This window comes from Gymnodraco acuticeps, unplaced genomic scaffold, assembly GCF_902827175.1.
Source record: "Gymnodraco acuticeps unplaced genomic scaffold, fGymAcu1.1, whole genome shotgun sequence".
Lineage (NCBI taxonomy): Eukaryota > Metazoa > Chordata > Actinopteri > Perciformes > Bathydraconidae > Gymnodraco > Gymnodraco acuticeps.
In genome coordinates this window covers 1,684,632-1,704,132 of record NW_022991375.1, presented here as the reverse complement: position 1 = coordinate 1,704,132, position 19,501 = coordinate 1,684,632, and the positions used below count along the sequence as shown (strand labels likewise).

The 19,501-nt window shown below is 39.1% G+C and overlaps 2 protein-coding genes across 9 annotated transcripts; both read left to right on the top strand.

Annotated features, from left to right (window-relative positions):
• The first annotated feature begins 2,180 nt into the window (after positions 1 to 2,180).
• On the top strand, positions 2,181 to 7,827 carry ccdc126 (coiled-coil domain containing 126). 8 transcript variants are annotated; one of them, XM_034241086.1, is made up of 4 exons: positions 2,181 to 2,490; positions 5,338 to 5,444; positions 5,811 to 6,040; positions 6,207 to 7,827. In XM_034241086.1, exons 3-4 carry the CDS (start codon positions 5,815 to 5,817, stop codon positions 6,455 to 6,457), a joined length of 477 nt encoding a protein of 158 aa, XP_034096977.1. In that variant the 5' UTR covers positions 2,181 to 2,490; positions 5,338 to 5,444; positions 5,811 to 5,814; the 3' UTR covers positions 6,458 to 7,827. The 8 variants fall into 8 exon arrangements, with proteins under 8 accessions (XP_034096977.1, XP_034096975.1, XP_034096980.1 ...); XM_034241084.1 differs by having other exon boundaries at positions 2,181 to 2,515; XM_034241087.1 differs by lacking the exon at positions 2,181 to 2,490 and adding an exon at positions 2,549 to 2,676.
• An 868-nt stretch (positions 7,828 to 8,695) lies between these two features.
• On the top strand, positions 8,696 to 17,736 carry tra2a (transformer 2 alpha homolog). Its single transcript, XM_034241108.1, has 9 exons — positions 8,696 to 8,861; positions 10,969 to 11,102; positions 11,237 to 11,393; positions 13,208 to 13,261; positions 15,228 to 15,416; positions 15,914 to 16,029; positions 16,552 to 16,794; positions 16,881 to 16,951; positions 17,105 to 17,736. The coding sequence occupies exons 1-9, from the start codon at positions 8,826 to 8,828 to the stop codon at positions 17,113 to 17,115; spliced, it is 1,011 nt and encodes a 336-aa protein (XP_034096999.1). The 5' UTR covers positions 8,696 to 8,825; the 3' UTR covers positions 17,116 to 17,736.
• Positions 17,737 to 19,501: the final 1,765 nt, after the last annotated feature.

The window sequence follows — 19,501 nt, the reverse complement described above, 5'->3', positions numbered from 1 at the left end:
ATCCCAGATCAACTTGCTCATGGTGGGTGCCCAAAGAGACTGCCTGCAGATCTTTTGCCTGAAGCTACAGATGCTGCAGACTGCTATCATCAGGAAGTGGGGTCCTCTCTGACACGAGTGTCGCTGTTTGGGAGAAACCCATTTGCCACTGTGGAGCACCAGACAGCAGCTGAACAAGAATTTGCAAGGAACTATGCGGACATTGCTGAACTCTTTGAGCGTGCCATTCATAACGAGCCAGCACCATTCCAAAACGGGATAAAGGATCTCATAGGCATTGTAAGAAGATATGTGTAAAGGCAAGTGCAGGGATCAGGAGCCAGTGTATACGCAGGTTGCTGGACTGTCTGCAGCACTGGATGCTTTAAGGGCCCTACCCTAAAGTGGACAGCAGTTCAGTCGTTTATTGTTAAGTTTATTGTTAAGTGCCGTGTGTTCAAATGCCAGGTTCCATGATATCATCATACAGAAAATTATTGTTGTAGTTTTCTTTAGCTGTATGACTTGTTAATTGTTCATCTGCAATGTTTAATAAATGGAAAATTGTTTGAATGTGTGTCCATGGTATGTTTAATTATGTTTCTAAACACAGGCAAATAGCTGCATACGTAAGGCAATACAATCAAACACTATTATTTGATCATCCATGCACGCACCAACAGAACATTTGGAAATCATCCATTAATCAGAGGTTGTCAAAGTAATCAGATCTTGTACTTGAGTAAAAGTAGAAGTACTCAGATCTTGTACTTGAGTAAAAGTAGAAGTACTCAGATCTTGTACTTGAGTGAAAGTAGAAGTACTCAGGTCTTATACTTGAGTAAAAGTAGAAGTACTCAGATCTTGTATTTGAGTAAAAGTAGAAGTACTCAGATCTTGTACTTGAGTAGAAGTAGAAGTACTCAGATCTTGTACTTGAGTAAAAGTAGAAGTACTCAGATCTTGTACTTGAGTAAAAGTAGAAGTACTCAGATCTTGTACTTGAGTGAAAGTAGAAGTACTCAGGTCTTATACTTGAGTAAAAGTAGAAGTACTCAGATCTTGTACTTGAGTAAAAGTAGAAGTACTCAGATATTGTTCTTGAGTAAAAGTAGAAGTACCAGAGTGTAGGAATACTCTGTTACAGTAAAAGTCCTACATTCAAAATGTTCCTCAAGTGAAAGTAGAAAAGTATTCTCATCAAAATATAGTGAAAGTAGAAAAGTATTCTCATCAAAATATAGTGAAAGTAGCGACAGTAAAAGTAGTCATTGTGCAGAATGGTCCATTCAGAATAATATATATGGTTTGTTTTATAATGATTGATCATGAAAGTGTTCTCAAAGCTGGTAAAGGTGCAGCTAGTTTGAATGACTTTGTATACTGCAGGGTAGCTTGTGGATTTACTCCAGGTGGAACTAAAGTCTGATTTAAGTGTTGATTACATTTCACATCATTCATCCACATCTGTGAAGTTACTAAAGGTTTTAAATACATGTAGTGGAGTAAAAGTGGCTACGCTTTAAACTCTAAAATATAGTTACAGAAAGACAGACAGACAGACATCGAGATAGAAAGACATCGAGACAGACATATACATAGAAAGACAGACATACGGACAGACTGTCTTCTGTACTTGTATGTATGAATATCATAATATACGTATATTTGTAACGCAGTCTAAAGGCAAAGACGTAGAACCTTTATTTTGAAGAGTACAGCGCAAGCATAGGGCACACTAGCCAATCAGAAGCAAGGAGGCGCTGGAGACACACCCACTTATGGAAACGAAAACATTGAGTATACTTGTGAAAAAACGAGCTGAATTTCCGTTTTTTCGTTTTGGGGCAAAATTGAAAAACAAAAAAACGTTCTAATTTTTCAATTAGAACGAAAAAACAAACGGTTAAAACGTACCTTCGTCAAATATGTATTAAATACACACATTTTGATTGTCTTTTTATTTAAAAAAATGTGCGCTACTATTTTGTCTTAATTCTTTGTAAAAATGTTCAACATTGGGTTTGGAGTCAGCCATTGTCTTTTTATGAATAAAACTGATTAAGTTTAGTTTAACAGTTTACCTGTCTAGTACTTTTCGTTTCTACGTATTTGTTGGATTAAATACAGGATTAGAGAGCGAACAAGCAGTAACAAAAAAAAACTACATTTCCCACAATGCCGTAGAAATGACGCAAACCGTAAACGTTCGGGGGATCCATGACAGTCTGCACAGTCGCATGCTTAAAATTCTAGCTACCGACTTTTGCTTGCTAGGACCTCGTCGTTTTCGGGACAGTAAGAGAAGCCGAAATGACTGACAGTGTGAGCGGACACCTCAACATGAAGCTCGGCAGCTAACCTTATTACCGGAGACATATTCCTCCAGATATTTTCCCCAGCGACAGCAACGACAGTCTAGGATTGCCAAACAACAAGCATCATTCAGTGTCAGCCAGAGGAAGCAGCTGGAGCTCTCAGGCGCATCGTCCCTGGTCATTCCTGCTAAAGGTAGCTTCTCAGACAACGCACTGGGGTAAATAATCGATTTTTGGTGCAATTTGCGAATGATACTTAGCCTTTCGGTTGAGTTTAAGCGTTGCGACCTAATATGTCGAGCTAAAATTTGAGTGGAATCTGGAATAGCTTCAATTTAGCATGAGCTACTGCTTACATTTTTATTTATTTTTAACTATGGTAGGTAGTAAAGCCTTGAACTGTATGCTAAAGTAGTCACTTTGTAATTTATGTCGATTACGTTTTAACAGTGGTGTAAACTAACAAAGTACATTTACTCAAGTACTCTACTTGAGGGGAAACAATGAGGTGATCTGCTTGAGTATTTTCATGTTCTGCTACTTTGTACTCTTTGTATCTACTACATTTGGTAGGCAAACATTACACTTCTTTCTTCACTACATTTAATTTACAGATTTAGTTAATTTGCAGATATAGATTATTAATACAAAATATAAATGAACTAATACATTATTATATGTTTTACCCAGTAGTATGCAAAGTAAATTAAATAAACCCCACCTTTGTTAAGTGCATAATTGAAGTGATGAACACATGAATGCATTATTGTCATAACAAATGCACAACTACAGTTATGTATTGTATGAAAGATTTGAATCACAGGTTCCTCAACAGTGTAAGGTTAAGTAAGTCAACATTTGCCAAGTTGTCAGTCTTTGGGTTTGTACTGTGTTGCAGTAGCATAGCTTGCATAATATGTACGTCTTCATATTTATTTCCTCCCACACCCTAACATTGTTAACTTTATTGTTTTTACTTTATACTCTATCCACTGATTAAATCTTGCCCAGTCAGCCATCTGGTGAAAGCCACGTGACAGCTGATGTGGTCAATATTTAACCCCTAGATAAGGTGTTTTGACTAACAATGTGTGCCTTATCAGTGTGAACCCTTCCATTATGTACACTATATCTAAACAGTTCTCTAGTGGAAGTGGAACATTCATTGTCTGAAGCATTGGCCTAACTTGTGTCTTTCCATGGAACAGTGATTGTGAATAGCCTGACATAAGACAGCATACCAAAACTCTTATAGATGTTATCAAGTGTCAACTTTAGGATTAAGCAAGAAAGGTGTGATTGTTTGCCAGACATCCAAAGGGCACACAGAAAATGATTCTCGTGTATTTCCCCTGGGGCTGAAATAGCTCCCATAACTTTCTAGCATGGCACAGAAAAATCCCTCCAGCTTGAAATATTATAATATAATAAATATTATTTGAACCTGATGCTGCATGGTCTCATGCATTGGGTGTGTTGTTTCATATAATCATATAATGAAAACCGATTTCTCACTTTTAAAGTTTTAAAGAATTCAGCTGCATACTGGGACTAAAGAGGGTTGCAGAGCTCTCATTATTTGTCACAATGTGTTTTGCTTCATCATCATGGCAGTTTCAACTGTTACTTTGATCATCTCTCCACACCTGGCTTTCTATTTCCTCTTTACTCTTTTGGCTGCTTATTCACAGTAACCTGCAGGTCATTGAAATGAGATGTGTGTGTGTGCGGATAGATACTGGGATGCATTGCGGAACGTATTCTGTTACCTTTCTTTTCATAATTGATTCCCTCATTCACTGTCCCTTCTCTGACCTCCATAGGAAGTGACACAACAACACCCAAGAAAGGCAGAGGGGGGATAATGAACTCTGTGACAAAGTTGCGAAAACTGACAAATGATAGCCTAATTCCCCCTGCATGTGCTCTCACAGCCTATTTGTCAGTCAAATAACCATTGTGGAGGTCGGATTAGGGACTGAATGCCCTCTGTGCCTCTGACTGTTGCTGTGTCTCATACCTGGGGCTGCAAAGTGGGTCCCATGAACTCTAAACTGGTAATCAGGTTTCTGGGCTACAAACAACTGCTGATGAATGTGCTGTAGAGCCCCCTGAGCCAGAGTGACAGAAAATAATCTTTAAAAATAAATTATGTGGTGTCTGTTAGAAAATCTTGCATTTATCTACACAGAAATCTCCCCAGGCATTATGATAAATAACCACAATGCTCAACAGGGCTTTGAAGAAGCTACTGTAGTGCTACAGAAAAGACCCTTTTAGTGGTTTTTGATATGTGTTAGAACGTAATTATTTTCCATTTCATGATATTTCACATATCTAGCAACTTGATGTGGCAATCCTTAAGATGTCAGTCTTGTCGAAATCATATTTACTAATGGTGAGAACAAATACTTAGTTCCCAAAATACTGTGGGCTCTGTGTGCAGACTCAAGATACGCAGGATAAAATCAGACCGCGGTTCTGGTGATTTTATCTTGCATAGCCTTCACATTGAAAGTGAAAGCAGTTGGTTACCTCCCTGGAGATTTCAAAGGTGTGTTTCCTGCTGCTCTTTAGCTAACAGCTTTATTGTGGTTGCTCACGACTGTTGTGTTAACACCCTGCAATATAGAACAAATACTCAAAATGACTGCGTCTCCTGTGACTACTATACTTCCAAATAAAAGTCAAGTTGTGTTAAGCCAGTTTATTGTAAAGCTGCATCAGAATGATAAGTATTAGCAGTAGCCTAACACAGCATTTCCCCCTGGAATGTCCCCACAGTTTGTAATACTACAAATATATAAATATTGCAATACTTTCATCAGTGGGATAAACGCTCAGTCACAATTGTGTTGCCACATTTGGCAATAGTGATTTAACAGGCATTTATTTAAACAAAAAAATGGTTGACTATTGTTTCGAAATAATTCTTTGTTAAATAAATCTCTAAAAGATGGCTGTAACAATTGTCTTTATGTATTTATTTTCTTGCCGCTAATTGTATCTCTCCTGTCTTTCTTCTACTTTTCCCACACAGACAACAATGCCTGCGAACCCTCTGCCTCAACACCCATTCTGCATTGGTGATTTGGTGATAGACATCTTGCAACCAAAGCACCTTTCTACAAATCCCTGACTGCCTGTGTGGGTGTCTTTCCTTCTGGTTCTACTTCCTGTCCTCTGCTGTTGCTCAAACTTTCTCATCTCCTCTGAGGGGGGGGGGGGGGGCAGGATGCCTTTTGTGGTTAGAGAAACTTCTGTTGCTGTACGGGTATAATGCAAGCACATATCCTGCTGGAGTTAACTTGAGGGAGGCACTGAATTCCGCTCTTGGAATGCTTTGCAGTGGACTTTGAACACTGACCTCTGCAGATACACTGAGCTGAAAATAAAAATCTCCCTGCAGGAATAAAGCAATTATCCCCCTATCAATTTATTGGTACATCCGCACCCGAAAAAAGACCTTCAGCCTCACACCGGGCCTCTGCAACTCTGCTTCTCTCTCCCCAGTACCATGCTGGGTAGGAATATGTCTCAGAAGCTGAGTGTGCTGCTGATGGTATTCGGCCTGGCGTGGGGACTTATGCTGTTACGCTACACTATGCAGCAGCCTCGCCATCAGAGCAGTGCCGAGCTACGTGAGCAGATCCTGGAGCTCAGCCGGCGATACGTCAAGGTCCTGACCGAGGAGAACCAGAATGCACCAGGAGGGCTGCAGGGAACCTCCATGGCTGGTTACGGTAAGCTTTCAAGAGGAAATCAGGAATGGTGTTCGATATGTTGGTGCTATTTCCTGCACATACAATTATCTGCTTAGACCTGTGTAGGAACTTTTGTGTTCTAAAGAATACCCAAGTATCGATTTCTTACTTGTGTTTTCCCTCCATCTCATTCCCTTTCACACAGCTGACCTGAAGAGGACTATCGCTGTGCTACTGGAAGACATTTTGACACGGCTGGTCAAACTAGAGGGGAAAATTGACTTGGCGGTCAATGCCTCTTCCACTAACACCTCCCACACAGCAGGGGGCATCCTTGACTCTGTGGCCGCCGCCCTACAGAAATCCTCAAAGCAGGAGACACCTGGCAGCCACCCAGGGATGTCACGCCTTCACCCACACATCCCTAATAGGCCTCGGCCACATCAAGGAGCATAGTCTTGAAAGACGTATTGATTTTTTTATTTTGAGCACATCACACTTTTCCAGCGTTTATCTCTGATGTTACTGCATCAGACCAATGAAAAGCAATAGAAAGACATACGGACATCCGGAAAAATACAAAGTGGGATGCTTCTTAGAAATGTTCAGCCAACTCAGAAGGAAGGAGCACTTCTTAAGGCTCTGTACTATCATATGCTGATGTTTATTTATTTTTATATTCTCATTGCTGATTTATTTTGGCTTAGATCTTTAGCATTTTTTCAATAATGCCATATCTGAATCCTATGACTGTTTAAGCAAAAGCAGAGAGGTATAAATACTCTTGGAGCTGAACCAGATTCACATGATTATGCTTTATCATAAAAGTGGCTTGAAATACTCCCCTATCTACATGGAAGTCTATTTTACAATACTGCTTACATATATCTAAATGCTGAACTAAGCAGCACACTCATGATAGTTAGGAATAGCTGTATTGTCAGTTTAGCTGGTGCGGTTGTTAATTAGATTCTACTTATAGCTTACTCATAGTCTTAAGAATAATGAATAGTTTGCCTATAAGAGATAATCCAAAGAATGTTATTTGCACTCCATCTGCAGGCAGGATAGTTGTGTATTTACAATTGCTGCAAGACAGTTTGAGGTTTATGCTGAATTTAAATGGATGATGCCTATTTTGCTACTGTAAACATGAGTGTGCCGTGTCTTGTTGAAATCCTATGGTTCCCTTGCCCAGTGTTGAGAAAATGTTTAAACTAAGATGTGTAGCAGATTGAATGTACTGTGTAGTCAGTTTTTAGCCCTTTAGTGCTGTTAAGATGACTGACATACTGCTTACACATGTTCAGGGTTCATGTTGTACTGTGACTCTACAGAGGTTTTCTAAAAATACTGGGCTCGCCCAACATTGACTTGATGGATATTTTAGAATGTGAGACATCCGGCTCTTGAATATTCCTCCTGAGTATGGCTTCCATTATACCAATATACTCTGGTGCCTGCCCAGAGGAAATAGATCTTTATTTTACACATCATGGTGCTCATTAACATGGGTCTGGGAAGAATATAGACAATGCTTTGATCGATACTACTTGGGGATTGTATGAGACAAAGTCAATGTTGGTGAAATACTGTAGGAGGGGGAAATGTATCACAATGTTGCTTTTACATTACAGACAATATGAATCAAGGCCTTTAGACTGGATTGTCCAACTGTGGTATGACTCTTTCTGCATCGGGTAATGTCATAAATGTACTTTGCTTCATAATGCATACGTTGAAAGATGTAGAGCCAGTGAGCTGCTGTGAGATGGCTTCATTAATAAATTGACCTTATGGAAAGAAATAGTTCTCCCCTCGTTTAACTCCACTCCTGTTGTTATTCAACATTTAAATGTCATGGGAAATATATGCTTAGACAATTAATCAAGATTTTGTTTTGCCTTTATCCATATATTCAGCCTGTGAATCACACAGGCTTTCATGAGGGGGTTGTGAATGTATGAGTGAATACACAATACACAAGTTTTCAGTTCATTAAATGCAACTGACCACACTACAAAACCCTGAGGTTATAATTTACCAACTAAATAATGTCTACTGTGGTGAAAAATAACATCTACTCGAGAACTTCCAGAGTACAATTTCATGGCACTTTTGCTGAGGATTTCCATTGTATGCTACCTTAACTTCTTGTCGACTGCTTTTCCTTTATGTAAATACAATACAATTTGGAGGTCACCGATTTAACATAAGAACATTGTCAGTTTATATGTTTAAAGATAAAGCAACCCAACAGGGTTTAATCTAGCCAAATATAAACCAGCATCAACATGTAGATGCTATACCTTGTCATTTTAATATACACTCAGTGGCCTCTTTATTCCGAGTTCTGAATTAGGTCTATTTATTAATTTTACTTTTAATATGTTGAGTTTGTCATTGGGATGTTAATGTTCTAGTAATTTGTACCATTCATTCAGATCATAGTTTGTGATGGTGTTGTACTAAACTACATTATATCCAGGGCCCTTTGTAAACACGATGAATATCCTACTGAATAGGTAATTCTCTATTATATGTAGTGGAAGACTTCATTTTAATTGGTTTATTTGTATAATGTAGTGTTGCTACTTCCACCGCTGGCAATGTTGAAAAGGTTTATGAAACGTTCAAGTACCTTGTTTTTGCATCAAGGGGACGCGGGAGACGAGACAGGAAGTGACGTCGTATTCTGCCGTACATAAACATACTACCGAGGTCCCGCGCCATCTTCTAGCTAATAAGCGGCCACAACAAATCATTGTGTTATACCTCAGTGCTGCTATCAAAGTACTCGTTTGCTTTAGCTACAAACTGAACAATGAGTGATATTGAGGATGGAAACTACGAGCGACGGGTAAGTAATCACATCGAATGGTACAAAAATATCTGTCTTTCTTTTCTTCCTGTTCCTTCCGTGTGGCTGTCGATTAGCAACCACTAATGGAGCTAATGTAACAGCTAACTTAATAGCTTAGGACATTACACTATTTTGTTTAGGTTAACGTTACCTGAAAGGCTAATACGTGTTGTGGTTTAACATTAACAAAGTATTCTGAAACGTCTGCTAGGTAAAAGGCTCCAAACAGCCTCCTGCAATGCTCGCTAGCATGCTAGTTGTCGTTAGCTTAAAAATAAACGTGGTTAGACCTTTTTGTAGTTTTAGTGGGGGAAGAAATATTCAGATGCTTTACTCGAGTAAAAGTACCTTATTGTCAAATAACTTCATTACAAGTAAAAGGCCTGCATTCAAAATCTTAAGTAAAAGTACTATTTGTACTTACGGTATAACAAGTAAATGTAATCATTGTGCAGAACAATTGCCTTCATGTTAGTATACAAGAGTATTTATAAATGAGAGGTTTCTAGATGATATGTTTGCATCAAGAAGCATTTTATTGTAGTAGACAAAGTTCTGATTTACTTTTTGTAAACTTTTAAAATAATTTGGTCATTGTGACTTTAAGAGTTAGTCTAGTTATTGGAGCAGGAGTACAAAGTAGCATACAATGGAAATACTCAAGTAAAGTTAAATTATCTCAAATTTGTACTCGAGTAAATGTACTTAGTTACTTCCCACCTCTGGGTATTTGCAACTTCTCCCATTGGTTACCATGTGAGTAAAATATATCGCACCTATATCCTTTGCCTATACAATTAAATACGAGTTATCCACGACGAAGTACTCATCTTCAAATATCACGGCTGCAGCGATTATTGTACTGAATATGGCAACCTTTATATTTGTTTTTCTTGATGTAGATTTGGTTAGGGTTACATCATCAAACCAAATCTGCAAAGTAACTAAAGATAATAACTAATTGTTATGGAGTACAAGTACACTATTTACCTCTGAAGTGTTGTGGGGTAGAAGTACAAAGTAGCAAAACATTCCAACAACACAAGTACTAGTCTCTCAAAATGTACTTAAGTACAGTAAATTAAGTTAGTTTCTTCACATCACTGCACTCAGGCAAATGAAATATGTGTTTGTCCTGATCTATTAATACATTATATATGAAGTAACTTTAGTCCTAAGCATCTCTTCCTTCCCTGCTTTCTTGCTCTTATTTAGCAAATGGAAACTTCGCTATTATTCATTATCTGAGCTTTTTACTTGTAATCATTTAGTTTACATTGTTTCTTTTCTCATTTACTTGATTTCTGGAATATTTCAACTTAATGTAGCAACAATGTAATTTTACTGCATTCAGTGTTCCTTTTTTTTTTAATTTCATTTAAACTATTCTCAAACCTATGATCTTAATTTTATTGAATGTTCTTTTTTCATTAAGGTTATTGACCGTGAAGGATTTGAAGAGTTTTATCCAAGAATGATGAAGAAAAAATTCAAGATAAAAGAAGGCTAATGAAAACATGTACAGAGCAGAACATAGAAGTGGAAAGGGAGACAATGTGACGGAAGAATGGTGTCAGATAAGGGCGCTTGCAGTGTAATGGCTAAAATGAAACTGGTTACAGTTTGGGTGGAAGAGATGAAAAACAGACCTGGAATCAGAAAACTGAAAAAAGAAGAACGAAGAAGGATAGAAATCCTGAGAAAAGGGAGAAGGGTGTAAAGAATCTGGAAGAATGAATGTGTCCCTAGGTTAAGTAAATATACTGTTTGTGTCAACCTGTCTTCTCTTTACTATGCTTCCTTTTTTAATTAGAAAATGCATGTCTTGTTTATCGCTTGATTGCCCAGGTGGACATGAAAATAGACCAGTCATTTACTTTTCTTTAATGGTTAACAATTGGCCACAAGCCAAATATATTTAAATTGGAGATCTAAGATTACTAACCCTTTTCTCCACAGTACATAAGCTATACGATTTAGACAGGTGTACTGTATGTGTCCAACATACTCTACCACACTTCTTTGTGCTTATTTATGTTTTCTGTGTTAAGAAATACATGATTTTGTCCACGAAAAAGTGGTTGACATTCTGCTATCGCTACAGGGGTCACGCTCCCCGTCTAAATCGGATCGTGGGAGTCCGGCTAGGGCCAAGTCGGGCAGCAGGTCACGCTCCCACAGCCCCGCCCGGGCCACCAAGCGCTCCGAGTCCAGATCCCGCTCTCGGTCAAAATCTAGGTACGTTGATATTTAATGAGATCCCTTGTGATCACATTTTATAAAACGAATAAATGCTCATTACTGGCTGAAATATGCTCCTATATATTACAATATACTTTTACACCTCTCTTCATTTGTTTCTTCCGTTTCAGGTCTCGTTCGAGGCGGCACTCAAACCGCCGCTCGCGCTCTCGGTCCTATTCCAACCGGAGGAAGTCCCGCTCTCGCTCCTACAGCCAAGAGTACCGCCGCAAGAAGAGCCCCAGCGCTTCCCCCAATTCCAGCAGGCGCCGGCCATCTGGCAGCAAGGTACATGTGACAAGATCTGAAGTGGGCAGGGTACATTGAAATCTTGGAAGAGAAACAGAAATCACTTTTTCATGCTCAGACACATTTACCAGATGTAAACACTAGTGCTGGGGGGAAACGATTATTTTGAAAACGATTAATCGGCCGATTATTTGATCGATTAGTCGACTAATCTAACGATTATTTTTCTGTTGTTCAATTCATAAAAAACGTAATGTAACATTTTTTTTTCACGATACTGTGTCTCAGGGGATCTTAATATTTAAGAACCTATTAATGTGTTATACCAGATTAACGGAAATAATCTCAGCTAACTGACGATACAAACCATGTTTACCAAAACAAAACACAAGTCTCATAAGAAGCATCTAAATGACCCCTGAGCGAAAAATGCTAACGGACATTGGCACAGAACTCAAGATAAAAGTACCCTTATTACTTATCGTAGCTGCACATACAATATATCCGATTAAAACTGAGACTCCACAGATTATGTAGGTATATAGTATCATCACTGAGTGATCCGGACTCGCGACAGGGGAAGCAAATACAGTCATCACAACACGTACCTTCACAGAGCTTCTAGGGAGATCGTCTCACCACCGTAGCTGTCAATCTGATCAAAAGACGTGTTCAATGGCATTAAAATGAGAAAAAACGCGGCTGAATCGGTTAATCCATAGGTTTTTAACGTCTATGTATAAAAAAATGATTGAATTTATAATCCATAATTCCATTTTATGTAAAAAATCGGAGAGCAAATGCTAGCTGCTAATGGTAGCCACCACAGCTAGCTGCTGCTTCTGCTAGGCTATGCAGCCGTCTCAGTGAGATATAAATATATAAATATCTTTGCGTTTTGGACTAACTTTAAAATATTCCCATGCTTTTGAAGACCTAGGGCGAGATGTTTTCGTTTGGGGGCTTCGTGCGCAATCCTGTGAGGAGGAGGTGGTAGCCGTTTCAGTCTCCATTGTGTTTGAAGTGCGATTGCGAACTGCTTGTTGCTTTGGGTGACCCACGTGTGTGTGGCGACGCGTCGACGCGGAAATATGTCGTCGACGATATTTTGAAGTCAACGCGTCGCTACAGCACTAGTAAACACTGACATATTGAACACTTTTATTTTTTTATTATTGTGTTTTTATTTCAACAAGGACTAGGATACAAATACATTAATCTCAGCAAAGAGAAGATATTAATTATGCCAGATTATAGCTCATTTTCATCTGCAGTCCACTAGTTGTGGACATATGTCTACTCCACATCTTAATTAGTGAGGATATGACCATATCTTCTAGGACCTGTTACTTAAAGGGTTAATACACGATGTGTCAGGCTCCAAATGTTTTGTTAAGAGAGACTTTTATTATGAAAGATATCGTACCTGCAAGTAGAGATGGGACCATATAGGACTGTTCATGTTGAATAAATGTCTAGCTCACTCCCATCGTAGAGAAGTGAAGAACAAAGCCTGGAAATTGTACAGGAAGAAAGAACCGACTCTCACCATGTTGCTTTTGTCTCTTTATAAGATGTAAGGTAGAGGGATTCCAGTATGTTTAATGGGGTTTAAGCAAATTGTTTTTGTGATTATGAGGATGATCTAACTTAAGTCATTTTCCATATGGCTTTAAGTTGATTTATTGAACATAATTACAAGGATTATATGATTTTAAGTAACCGTTCAAAATCAAAAGCCAGTACATTTGTCATTCCTTTGATGCGAGTGTGTTTTCCCCTGATGACTGTGGTTAATGCTTTGGGAAACCACACACGTAATAACCCTTATTTTCCTGTCATTATATCAACAGAGCCATGACTTCCCAAAAGAAGCAGCTACTCAAGGCGCAGATGGAGATGTTAGGGTATTTAGACATTCTGATATATGTTGGGCAATGTTTGTTTGTGGGGCGAGGTGCCTAATGTGTATCACAAACTGCTTTGATTATTTGTATTTCAGGCATAAGCCATGCATGGGTTTCTTCATTTTTCAATAGCTAGCAACATGTGAATTGATACACATAATGTACTAAATATATTAAATTAAGTTGCCATCGTAAATGTTCTCATAACTGATATTTTGCAACTAATCTTCAATAGGTTTTATCCAACTGCTGAGGGGAAATGCAAGATTATTTCTGTTTTGCACTTCAATCAACCTTGATGTTTAGTAATAAATCAGGGCGGGACATTGTAAGACGCATGTTAGACCTCAGTTGGTGTAATATCAACAATGTTTACAGTGCACTGCAGCTTTTCTTGTGATAATACAAAGCAGGAATTAAGTGAGATTTGCAAAGTAAACAATAGACAAGTAAAATGGTTTTGGACATGTTTGATTCTTCCTGGGGCATCCTTTTTGAAAGGTAATAGTTCAGATGTTTTGAAGTGGGGGTTTACGAGCGACTTATCCATTGTCAGTGTTTAACCCACAGAGGATGGTTTGCACGCCACCAGAGTGGAGAATAACACCGGAGTTACTGCACAGAGTATAAACAATGTACTGCTTTTGACGATGGGGTAAGCAAAACGTATTCTATCCACCTATCAGAAAGGTCTCTGACGGCAAAGCAGTCTAATGGCGCATTTCCACTGCAGGCCTCGCTCGGTTTGGTTAGGCCTTATTAGGCCCGGCTCACTTTAATGCTGCGCTTCCATTACAGTTTAGGAACTGGGGTAGTTACTATAGTAACGCAGTGTAGGCGGAGCCCCAGAAAAACAACACAGCCGTTAGCTGTTAGCCCTCAGAGCTCACAGCTCCTCATATCTGTTCAGAAACTAGACAAAAGTTAAACAAGTACAAACCACAGACTGTGTCATGGCGAATACAGTCGCTGGTTTATTTATGTCTGTATAGGCCGTTGTTGTGAGTGTGGACGGTCAGAGCATATATAACGTTAGCTTAGCCAAGCTCCATTTAGAAAACAAGCATTTTAAAAAGGTTTTTCGCCTGCCGTCTGTCTGCAGACTTGTCAAAGCATTAATTCATGGTTTTTACTAATCGGTATCAGTATGTTGTTAATTCGGCATCATTTTGAAACCTGTATTACAATTAAATCACAGTCAAATATGTTCATCTTGTTGTAGTTGTAGCCCCCTTGCCAGCGATTCTCTCTCTAGTTTAGCATACTCAGCCCGACTCAGCCTGGTTGTTCCTGGCTCAAGAACCACGATTTTGTGGGGCCAGAAAAACTGTGAATTAGGACCCACTAGTCGATACTAGGCCAAGTGGAAACGCAACCAAAAACGGGCCCCGCACGGCTCGGCACGCTTAAAGCGAGCTACCCGCTGCAGTGGAAACGCGCCATAAATAAACAAACAACTGATTACTTTTTAGGTGGCTAGAATACTTTTGCCGCTGTCCCTGCAATGCTTTGCTCTTGAGTAGGTCCTTGTCCTAGGTGTTTGTCCAAACTCTTTCTTGGACTTTCATCTTAACACGTACTAATTTAACCCCATTTTATAACATCCAACTATTCCTTTTAAGGGATATCTGGAGATGTTTGAAGGGAAAAGTTTTGGTATCCAGTTGTAAAAATGTCTAACTACAGTAGTTGTACTCATAATCTGAAGCTACCTATTAGCAGTATTTTTAGGTCTGTTAATACATCCATAATATTCTATTGGTGCGATATTATTATTTTTGCTTAAGCTCTAAAATATATTATTTTACAGAATTGTGTCTCGTGGATCCAATGCACACAATACGGCTGTCTGCATGAAAAATAACGTTTTAAATCAAGGAATGGATTTTGTACTCAAATCACAAGAAGAAGTAGATGCAATAAGCCACAATGTTGTCAACTCCTACCCTCTTGTTGACTCTTCCAGGCGAACCCTGACCCCAGCAAATGTTTGGGGGTGTTTGGCCTGAGCCTCTACACCACAGAGCGGGACCTGCGGGAGGTGTTTTCACGCCACGGCCCTCTGGCGGGGGTCAACGTGGTGTACGACCAGCGCACAGGACGCTCCCGAGGCTTCGCCTTCGTATACTACGAGCGAATCGATGATTCCAAAGAGGTGTGGGGAATGTTTGTGGATTAGTTTTTTCCTTTAATGCATTATAATCTTCATCCCTGGTCCTGTGCCTCATTTGTTTTCTGTCTTGTAAAGTGGTTTATTGCTTTTATCTGGTGTTATATATCTTACTGATAAGATGGCTTAGGCAAAAAGTGTCATGGCTGTAGATCATGAAAACAAGCAGTATAAATATTAAGTAATTTAAAAGTCTAGTCCAAGTATTGTTCATTGCCTATTGTCACCGTTTGGTCTTTTTTTAAAGTATTGCCACACGGGTCCAAATATATATATATAAAAAAATGTTTTTTTATTTGTGTGATTGCACAAGTACGCCACTAGGTGTCTGCCTTGCTACAAATTCCCTCCCCTTGCAGTCATGCCTCGGAGCTAAATGTAATGATGATGGGGGGCCTTTGTGAATCAATGATATGTAGCAAAAAGCTGACAATAATGTGATAACATCTCTGCCTTCTCCTCCCTTTTCCTGTATCCCTTAGGCGATGGAGCGAGCCAATGGCATGGAGCTGGACGGGAGGCGCATCAGAGTGGACTTTTCCATTACTAAGCGTGCTCACACCCCCACACCAGGCATCTACATGGGCCGGCCAACTCAGTGAGTCCACTTTGTTGCGTCTTAAAAACGTTGTGGGTGGAAATGAATATTTATTAAATGGGTGAACTCCATAAGATCCATAAATGTAGTTTTTATCCATTAGGAGTTAGCACCCGAATACAGAAGGCGTTTCTGCTGCTAATGAGGTTTTGCACATGTATTTTATAGATATTATTTGACTTCATAAAGCTTTAATTTTGTGCCGTTTCATTACCTTTTTGCTTATTTATTCCTCGTAAATATGGGATACGTCTTCAATGTGAATCACCATTTGCAGCAGACACTACTGCAGCTTTGATTACCTTGTATCATGACAATAAAGGTATTGAAAGTTGAAAACAAAACAGGAATGGCGAAATGTTCTGACGTCATAGCTCCTGTAATTTCTGTATCCTGTTTGCATCCTTTCTTGAAACTAATTTGTGATTTGTTACAATTCATATCAGTTTGACATGGTGCTGTGTTTCTCAAGAGATAAGATGCCTAAACGTCATGCCTTTATTTCTTTCTTTCTTTGAACAGCAACGGTGGCAGCGGCAGCAGCAGTGGTGGGGGAGGAGGAGGAGGAGGGAGGGAAGGTGGTAGTAGGGATGGAGGAGGTAGTAGGGAAGGTGGTAGTAGGGATGGGGGTGGTAGGGATGGAGGTAGAGATGGAGGTGGTAGGGATGGTGGTGGCGGCGGCAGCAGCAGCAGGAGGGGGAGAGACTCGCATTATGACCGTGGCTACGAACGTGGCTACGACAGATATGAAGAGTACGATTATAGGTGAGTACAGGTGAGTTAACATTTGTGAGATCAAATACAATGTTACAGTTTTACGTTGATGTTAATTTATGACATTGTCATTGCAGTCGCAGACGCTCTCCATCACCGTACTACCAACGATACAGGTCCCGCTCACGGTCCCGCTCCTACAGCCCACGTAAGTATAAGGAGAAATGCACAAAGTACGAAGCTTGTCTTACTGCTCTTAATATTCAAATATGAACAGGTGTGTGTATTGATCCCTGATGAAAGTATATTGATTTTATCGGTCATGTCCTTGGACTAAAACATTTTAATTTATTTTTTGCAGGGCGATACTAAGGTCCATCTTCAACACTCTGCTTCCCTCCAATAATTGATGGTGTGTGACTCCTCAGGATGTTCTATGGGGATATTTTGGATTAGCATGTCTATATTAACAGAAATGTTAAGTTTCAGATGGTTCTTGTTTACATGCAATAGATGTCTTAATTTTTTAGACGTTTTGATGCAACCATGTTGAGTGTGAGCCAAGAACTCTGCAACTCTTGCTTTATTCTTAGACTTGCATCCCTTCTTCCAACTTCACTTTAATTACAAGGATACATCCTTCTTCCTTGCACTGATGACTGTTCTTGTCATAATGGGGAAAGTAAACTGGGTCTTAGTAAAATAAATTAATGGTAACACTTAATTGTACAACCGGTTTTAGTTAACGTGTAACAATCTTTGGACAGTAAAAAGAAAGATTATTGTTTGTTGCCTTGTACTTTCTGAGTTCACCGGTACAGGTGACTCAGACTGTAAGATCAAGTGTTGCCAGCATCAGTGGTCGGTTCTCTGCTCATTGTTTTTTTGTGTTCAAGGAAGTCATCATTTGAGTTTTTTCAGAGTTTTATTATCATGTATTGCATTTGTTATTGTTTTTTTTGTATGGAAATACAGATATATGAAAACTTCAAAGTTTCCATTGTGTTTTTCTGACTTAACGTGCATGAAATCAAAGTGAAGGGTCTGTCATAAAGGTGGGAGTTGATGCTTTAAGTTGAGTGGGTGTAGTGGGAAAACAAGCTGAGTTTTACAGAATAACACCAATGCCAGGACGTTGTGCATTTTAAGTTTATCTTCACACATACACACAATGAAAATCTGAGCTAGCAAGAGATTCTCCAAAATGTGAGTGTTTCTTCAGGTTACACCAATGAAACATGCAAAGAAGGACATTTACCCAGCTTTTATTGGGTGGCTTTCTTAACATAAGATTCAAAGTTCACATGTTAGAAAACCAACTAATTAAATGTGTTTGGTCTGGAGTGTTGCTGAGTATTTGTTTGATTGATTGAAAAGTTTATTAACAGCTAGTATATTGGGTACAGTACAGTACAGCTCAAAACTGTTTACAGGAACAACAAAGTTATTTCCTTACATTCATGTGACAATGAAGATACTAGAACTACCCTTAAGTAGTCGAATGTGTGCTTTACGATACTAAAAGATAACAATGCACCAAAGGTTACATGAGACAACGTTGTGTTGGATGTTTCTGCATCTTAACAAAACCATGCAGATTTCATCAACAGTTGATCAGTTTATGTCCCAAAAGTTGAAAGTAGGGATCTTAAAGCTGAGTGGCTAATCAGAAAAGTAAACCTGCTGTAGGAATGGATGGCACTTTATCTGTAGACCTTAACCTCAATTATAAGACCCTCCATTCAAATGGGGTTGATACTCACCACTGACATGTCATGGGGCCCCTCAGTTATGGCTTTATTCACACCGACTCAAAGATCATTCTTGAGGAACGATACAAGGGTCAAAGTGTGAGGTCTTTCTCAATAAAGAGTCAACAGTCAAAGCCTTCGTCTAATGTGTTTTCAACCTGGCTAATCTTTACCGTAGATTTTTCTTCTAAGTGAATTTTAATAGCTGATATTTCTGTTACCCTCTGTTCAAATGTTTAATGAAAATTGAGTCCACTAATTTAGAGCCTTGTGCAATCGCTTCTTAGCCGCTCTCCATGAAGAGAAGAGGGGCTGGTTGAAAAAAAATGCCTTTGATTTTATGGCTGCCTGTGAGGTGTTGTGAAAAATCTCTTCTTTTTTTTATGTCTTTGCTGAAATTGCACAGTATTTCGTGGCAGGGGCCATCTACCAACAGGAAGACCAGTAGGGGACAGAATGGGTTTGTAGCTTGATGATATTGGGCTTGCATGAAGCAACATCTCCCCTATAGAATGTGCACTGACACATTCAAGAAGGTAGAAAAAAGTACATTATTTTCCAGTTCAAAGAAAACAAACATTTTTAACAAACAGGAACATGAGCAAAATGTTTGTAGCAATCTAGCCATGGGGATTCTCTATAAAATACCCTACTTCCAATCTTTTTTCTCAGTTCTCCATAAATGTTCTCATGTTGTTGTGCTGTTGAGGTTTTAGAGTGCCAAAGGTCCACACAAGGTGCAACCTATCTTTACATTATGTATTTAGAAAGAGGGAACCCTCATAACGTACAGGACAATGTCTGAAGGTTAATAGGCAACAGCATGTTCATGTTCTCTACATGGTTTGACGGGAGGGGCTGTAGGCTTGAATTCCCCACCTCTGAGTTGTCCTGAGCAGTAAACATGAGGCTACTCTTTAAAAAAGAAACATTAACAGCACATGTTTTATCCTACTAATCAGTCAGAGTCCTTCTTATCATTTTAGTTTAGGATAATCTTAAATTCT

What these genes read in the sequence shown, in the direction of transcription:
- tra2a (XM_034241108.1), top strand. Translation starts at nt 8,826, where the DNA reads ATGAGTGATATTGAGGATGGAAACTACGAGCGACGG. An exon ending in ATGGAAACTACGAGCGACGG is followed by an intron (nt 8,862 to 10,968) that starts GTAAGTAATCAC and finishes CTATCGCTACAG; the next exon opens with GGGTCACGCTCCCCGTCTAA. An exon ending in TACATGGGCCGGCCAACTCA is followed by an intron (nt 16,030 to 16,551) that starts GTGAGTCCACTT and finishes TTCTTTGAACAG; the next exon opens with CAACGGTGGCAGCGGCAGCA.
- ccdc126 (XM_034241089.1), top strand. Translation starts at nt 5,815, where the DNA reads ATGCTGGGTAGGAATATGTCTCAGAAGCTGAGTGTGCTGCTGATGGTA. An exon ending in AACCTCCATGGCTGGTTACG is followed by an intron (nt 6,041 to 6,206) that starts GTAAGCTTTCAA and finishes CCTTTCACACAG; the next exon opens with CTGACCTGAAGAGGACTATC.